Here is a 7694-nt window from a genome sequence, read left to right as displayed (position 1 = left end):
ATCATACTGGATAGGATCAGTCTAGTAGAAGTATATAGTTACAAGGAAATAACAATACACATTTTAAGTCAGACACTACTCTGAACAAAGGCGGGGGAAAAAAAAAATCAAGCTGTACAGTGTTGAAGAATTCACCAATTTATCCTGGTTTATATACATAGAAGATTTCACTATCTCAGAGAAGCTATTATTTTTGTGTATTTGCATAATATGTAACATGGATCCTGAAAAGTTTATCCAAAAGCACCACATTTTGAGGGTTTACAGTGATCATTATTATTGGCATACTGTTTTCCCCTAAAACCACCAACATTTCTACTCTAACATGCTGGCTCTAATATGAATTTTCTTTTTTAAGTTTGCTAAGACTCACCCAGCTTGTAACAATGCTTCAATAAAAATGGTTACTACTGTTATATATTTTGCATCTCACCAAAAATGCCTCTGGTGCATGTGTATAAGCGCAAAGCAAAAAAAGCATAAAAACGTAGCAAATGTTAGCATGATGGGAGGGAAGTAGACTGTCATCTGATAGTGCCCATTCTATCACACAAAGCAAAGCTGTCATGAGAATGATTTAGTATGTGCTTCTTTTCCAACCATGATCATGTCTCCTCTGCTTGACATGCCCTCAGTTTTTTCTGATTATTTTTACTTTTCTGACAGCACTATACAAGAAAGTCCTGGTGGGAGCATACACTCCTCCACTTCATATCTATTTTTCATAAGGAAGCCATTTGGAACTCTCAGTATTTTTGTTATTACCAGTGCAGGAATTTATTCTGACTGAGAAATGTGTTTGCATGCACAGAACTGCAAAACAGTGCCCCAAAACTTGAACAACCAGACGATAATTACCTATCTCCACTTATTTAGCATATATGTTTTATTGTTACCAACTTTTTTTTTAAATTCATATAGGTGGAGAATCTAGAAATACGTTATTTGGCTTTGAATAAAACTTTCTTCTTAAACTGCATACCAGATTTCTGCTTTAGAAAACTTAATACACAGTGCAGTTAGACTTCATTTAATGTCACAAAAACTTCCATGGATCATCTTCCATGCAAGATTTTTGACTAGCAAAGGATTACTTAAGTAATTTAAAACAGAAAAATACTAATACAGATTATTTAATATACAGGTAGTATGTTTACATACCTCAGGAGTCAACTTTGCTATAGATGTGAAAAGCATGGACACAATCTTAAAAACAAAACAAACAAAACTCACTTAGACTTGTGCTTATTCAGTTAAAATAATAAAAATTACCCCATTACATTTATTAGATAAGATTTTCAACAAATAGCTATAGTTTCTGATACTTACATGTTCTGCAAGTCGATTATTGTACCGACACAAACTGAAAATGAGATTGCAAGTTTGCCTGATGTTGATACCATCACGGATATGTTGAAACAAAAAAGGAAAACCCTGCAACAAATAATAAGATACTAGTACGCTGTCTGCAATTACATATGTACACATCCATATGTGCGGGGTTTTTTTGAGGCTTATACAGTCATTTTTAAATGAATTACCTTTCCTCCTGTTAATGCTGCCATGTCGTTTTGTGACAAAGTCAAATGCCTAAAATACAAAAAAATCTTTATCATTTTACTTCAGCCATTATTAAGTAAAGTTAAGGAGAAATACAGGACTGATCGATAATTTATACTCTTCCCTATCACAATATACAAGAGAAAATAAAGGAATTGACATAAAACTGAACAAAAATAATAAATATTTTGTACTTAGACCAAATAAAAAAAGAAATCCAAATGTAGGCAACTGAATGTGTTCAAGGATTTAGCCCAAGTCTTTTATTTGGTCCACAATAAACAAAACATTTATCTTTTAAATTGTTAAAATATAATGGGCCCATATACAAGCTCATTTATACTGTAAAAGAAGCCCACAATCCCCACTCTCCACCCCATAAAATCTCTAATTTCTTTCTGAACTAGCTTAGATTAGAATTTACATTGGTTTTTCAGAAACTCTTGCCTTTCTGAGCGAGACTGTTCAACTAGAAGAGCAATCAGGGCAATCATCTTTTCAAGTGCAGCAGGCCTATATTTTTCTTCTGCTAAAGAAAGTATATCTTCCTCTTCCTCCTCTTCCTCCCCTTCTTCCTCAGAAAGTACTTCAACCTGTGGCTGAAGGGGAAAAAAAAACCAACAACTTCAATGTAGACAATTTGAACCTTGATTTCAAAGAGCCTGTACATAGTTTTGCATATATTATGTGCTTTTATTCAAAACAACTTAATAAACTTGCATGAATCAAACCCAGTAAATATCTCATCACTTGATATTTATGTTGAAGCACTCATTTTGCCTAAGCTAAAGTGCATTTACAAATGCAAAAGGTAGGCTGGTTTAAGTCACTACATAGTCTGATATGTTGGTCTATTTAATAAAAAAAACAAGTAAATTTAAAAGCTCAAGTTGTATAATAGGAGTAAGCAATCAATTGTTACCATTAATAGCACAGTAAGGGCACCTTTAATTGCTTCTACTTAATATCTCTTTCTATACTAAACAGAAATAGCCAATTCAGCATCTTTTAAAAATATTACATTCACTTAAATATTGAAAAAAATTGCACGAGTGAAGTAATTTTAATTTAACAGCTGAAAGATGGTTCAAGAGACACAGCACTAATGATCACATATGTAAAATGTGAAAGATTAGTTCTCGTTACACAAGATATTCAAACTTACATTTTCGGGTCCTTTAGTTCCCATGTAGAAATGGACCATTGTAGATATGGCTTGCAGTGAAAGCAAGAACTGGCTCTGAAATACGCAGATACGGAATTACTTGAAAATACATACATGCATATACATACCTAATTCCCCAAACTACAAGGCTATACTCACTTCCTCTTCTCCCATTTTGGCAAATTCGTAAAGAAAGGCAAAGTATTCTGTGAGATGTTTACTGTGAGGCTTAACACCATGCTCCATAATTGACAAGAGCGTCTTCACAAAGCGTGTTACACAAGAGCGACTGCCAATGTCTTCCACAGGACCATCCATGTCATCCGAACTGAAAACAAAATCCAATTTAGACATTTCACACAATACAAGGAGTATAAAATCATCTTGAACCAGTCAAAAAAAAAAATTCGGTTTTATACTCTGTTCTACTACCATATTCAGGTCTCTAACACTATGCTTACGCCAAGCATAGCCTAGGTAACTACATGAACACTATGCTTACGCCAAGCATAGCCTAGATAACAACATAGCTTAACGTAAGGTAGCATCCATCACTCAAAAAATGCTGAAAGGTTAATAAACTTAGTATTCTGAATCAAGATTCTAGTCAGGAAAAGAATTCTTAGAAAAACAGTATTAGGGGATCTCCTCCTTAAAATCACCTTCTTGATTTGCATGTTAAATTTCCTAAGTGTCAAGAAAGAATGCTGTTACAGCTAATTATGCCATGCAACTAAGGAAAGGCAGTCTCCTAAACACATATACAGGATCCTGACAAGGCAGAAAACACGCACTTTCAACCTTACTCATCTACTGAAAGTAAGATCTTATCGCTGAACAAAAAGACAGAGTCTTTTAAAGTAAGGCTTCCAGTGAAAATTAAATTCTACTTTTTTGCCTTGAAAACTGTATCTTCATGCCCTGAATTTTGTTATGGCAGTATGGTTATTACAAACTGCCATTCTTGCTCTGGAAAAAAGCTTAACAGATGAAAGAAAAAACACTTTTTTCTTCTTCTTCTCATTATATATCAAAAAGAATAAATATTTCATAATTGGAGACAAAGTGACAGTTTTCTTGATAATTAGCAGAACAAAACAGAATCCAGTAGGGTTTTTTTCTACTTTTTGACAAAAATTGTGATTTAGTTATATGACACAGGACTAGACTATCATCTCTAACCTCTTTTACTGGATGTACAAATTAAAATTTGCACCTATATGCCTCTGTACAAGTATACCTCATGTATAAGTAGTGAGATTTACACCTGCAGTGTATTACTGGCAGTGAAAAGAAAGACGGTACTGCAAATCTAGTCTAAAGGGAACAAATGTTTCAAACAATGTATCTTTAGACACTGGTTTTTGTGACCATAATACTTTTAAATAAGTCAGAGCATTATGGGTACCATAATAATGAACAATTAAAATAGTACCATTTTAGGTTTACAAGATCATTTTGAATAATTTATTAAACAAAAGTAATTGCGGTAATGCATGTAATAAACAGAAGTTTTCCAGTGTTACTATTTTACCAGTCTTCCATTCCTGGCTGGAGATAAAGATGTGCATGCACTGGCCTCAGTCTCTGTATCACATGAATACACAAACGCTGGAACATCTGCAAATGGATAAGTAAATGAACTCCACATGTTCATTCTTTTACATATATGTTAACACATTTTCTAAGCAAAGAATATTCCGTCTCCAAGTACCACTTCCAGCTCTATGTGATTCAAAGTTAAAGCTGAGATTGAGATGCCCACATTCCATTTCTTAGTGTATTGACACATCGTATTTTAACAGAATAGTCAAGCCTGTTCTTTATAAACAGATCTGATGGAGGAACCCTAAAACCAGTTTTTAATATTGGTGTGCACTGTCCACTACTGAAACATGACTTAAGATTGCTGCTCATAAACATTATTTTTTCTTCTATCTTTATTTTCTGAGATGTTTAGACATTTTGAGCAATTTTTTTTTTTAATTTTGCCTCTGGCTATAAGAATTTATGTGAAAATCTTAAGGAAATTCCTTCCAGTAATTTTTAATTTGTAAAACACTCATCAGGATTAGAGCTTTGCCTAAGAACTTGCATAGAATTTTCCCATTAAACAAATTCCTTTAATGATGTGTTGCACACAGGAACTACGTATGGTTCTATACGGAAATATTACTTTAATAATCAGAAACCTGATTGAAGGATTCAGGTGAGATAAAGTAATTGCTAAACTTTTTACTTAAACAACTTGCAAAGAAAGTACACTTACAAGTGAAATTATTAATAATATTTGTATTTGTGAATATCCAAATACTACTAATACAGGGGGGTTTTTCTAAGTATTTCTAGAAAAGGGTATTAACAACACTTTGTGGCGTAAGATTACAGAATTAAATCTACCCACAAAAATCAAATGCAGAAGTTTAGAATTGAAGCTTTGAGAAGTACTGAATGTACATAATTTATTCTTTTTTATTTTCTGAACACGTATCTTGATGCATTATTGTTGAACTAATACATAAAAAACGTTTTTTTCTGAAAAGTGCTCACATTTGTAGAGATCATGAGGGATTTGTAGAAGCCTTAATCTGCATCTATTGTGACATTTTGTGATCCTAACTGTACGACTATGGCACTATATTAATATCGATTTTGTTTCAAACAATAATAATGCTCCCATGGTCAAATTTATTCTCTAAATCATATGCAAGAACGGAAAAGAACGAGACAATTACAGGTACTAATAAAAAATTCCAGACTCATTGTACGTGTCATAATAATAGTCCATTTCTGTTCACGGGTCAAGTAGTCACCTGACTTATAAAGGAACATTTTTTCTTACCTGTCTCACAATCTGATTGGGACACTTTATTAGAATCTGCATTGGCCACCAATCATCATCAGCCATACGATCCAAAAACCACTGCAGAAGATACATACTTTGTTAGTTTTGTTCCAAACTTGTTCTAGTCCAATCTTCTTTTTGCATGATATTAAAGTCTGAAGAGAAATTGATGTTACTATTAAGGAATAAACAAGTTTTAATCCAAGGGAAATCTAAAAGCCTTCTGTGTGTGAGAAGAAAGGAATAAAGATCAATAGCAGTAAACACCAATATAAATTCATATCCAGTTATCTTCTTATCCCTGTGTTCTGCATGCCATTATTCAATTATCTGGAAGAACACGCTTATCCTGAAAAGTGATGTCAACAGAATAAAAAATGATGCCTACAATGAAGCATAAGCTGAAGAATCTTGTAGAAGAGGGATAGGCTTAAACTAGAATGTGGTTCCTGAATTAGATCCCTTTTGCATTTCAACATGTGGAACAGCCTTACTACCTCCAGAGACAGAAAAGGTGTAAAAATAACAGAATGACTCATTAAAAGTTAAGACTCAGCAAATAATACAGACGAGTATTCTGACTCCCAGAATTTTGTCTTAGTCCCAAGGAAAGGCAGTTTAAAATAAAGAATCCAAAGTGTTCTTCGTTTCAATTGTACCCGAGTATTCTTTGCTGTATTAAATGTCTTCACTTCTTTTAAGCATTTTAGGACTACACCATACTAACGAAGCTGTATCACCCAAGTACTGCACATTATGTAACAATTTAACAACCTAGAATCAATTTATAAAAGAACAATGAATTTAATTCATTTCTACTGAATAAGGTCTAATGCAGGACACAGTTTAAATGTACAAGGACCCCAGTGTATACTATCACAGAAAGTCTTTCACAAACTTTTCTTCAGTATCAAAATTGTTTTCGCCAACACCACAGTGAATTCTTTGTCTATGGTTTCTCAGTCCCTCTCCACTTTGTCCCAGACTCCCTTCAGGCAGCATCCTGAAAAATTTTACACAAAAATATTCCCCCGCTTTTTTCTCCTCTTTCTAGGAGTTTTCAGTCTTTCTACACACTGGGTTCAAGATCCACAGCTTCACAAGCAAGGCACTGTATGACTTTGTTTTCACCCAAGTCTAACATTAGCTGTTCTTATTCCCTTTCTAAGCTTCTTCATCGCACCGCAGCCTTTTATCTCACTGACCTCTTCGCTTGGATTCAACTCCAGTCCCTGCCATTCTAGCCCTTAAGCATTAGTCTGTCTTTCCATTTCTCTTGTGTGATTTCATTTAAACACCTCTTAATTACACAAATCAGTATGTAATAATCAATCAAATAAAGAGGTTGTGACACTCTATCTCTCATTCCAGTGACAAGATGATTTTGGCCTGTGGTCTCACCATAGGTTTCTGAAAATAAAAGTCAAGTCATTCGCCAGAATTTGCAGTAATCAGAGAGAATGAATTTCATCTGATAGTGCACAAATATGCCAAATACAGTAGTTCATAGTCCAAAATATTCCAGGGATACGAACCTCCAGGAAAGTTAAACAATATATAGAAAGTTGGTTTGTACTTTGCTGAGTTCCTAAGTCACTTACTTCACAAGCTGCCTGACTGTTATTAAACTGTTTTGTTAACAGTTCAATCCACTGAAGCATTGTAGGCTGCAAAAAGAAATACAGAAAAAAACATAACTTAAAATAATAAATTGCAACTTAATCTTTAAATGTTTCTAAATGGTCAGTTAGAACATCGAATCTTAATATAGTTATAAACAGTAAATGCTTTATAAACTAGTAATACATTGCATCTACACAAAAATACACAGTACATACATTGAAACTAATGCAAGTCGCACGTAATGCGTAGTAGCTATCCATGTAATTCTGTCCAATTGTAATTGCAATCACATTCTTACTAATCCCAGACAATCTAGAATTAGTAGCATTATGTCACCACAGATGAGAAAGAAGTAAAATCTGACCGAGAATAAAGATGGTTCAGAGAGAACAGAACTTTCCTGTTGTTCATGCTAGTATTTATGACTTAAAAATTCATGAGCACAACTGTTGCTCAATGGTAAACAATCCCTTCTACATCAGATTTTAACAAATGCTTGTC

The 7694-nt window shown here is 33.8% G+C and overlaps 1 protein-coding gene across 1 annotated transcript; it reads right to left on the bottom strand.

The window, feature by feature from the left end:
* Positions 1-1940: 1940 nt before the first annotated feature.
* Positions 1941-4340, bottom strand: LOC104162755 (ubiquitin carboxyl-terminal hydrolase 34-like). Its single transcript, XM_009701564.1, has 4 exons — positions 4260-4340; positions 2885-3053; positions 2726-2800; positions 1941-2159 (listed from the first exon to the last, which is right to left on the bottom strand). Exons 1-4 carry the CDS (start codon positions 4268-4270, stop codon positions 1974-1976), a joined length of 441 nt encoding a protein of 146 aa, XP_009699866.1. The 5' UTR covers positions 4271-4340; the 3' UTR covers positions 1941-1973.
* Between the last annotated feature and the right edge of the window lie 3354 nt (positions 4341-7694).

The sequence above is a fragment of the Cariama cristata genome, unplaced genomic scaffold (genome assembly GCF_000690535.1).
Source record: "Cariama cristata isolate BGI_N322 unplaced genomic scaffold, ASM69053v1 scaffold7596, whole genome shotgun sequence".
NCBI classification, from domain to species: domain Eukaryota; kingdom Metazoa; phylum Chordata; class Aves; order Cariamiformes; family Cariamidae; genus Cariama; species Cariama cristata.
The sequence above is the reverse complement of the archived record's forward strand: the minus strand, read 5'-3'. Positions and strand labels throughout refer to the sequence as shown.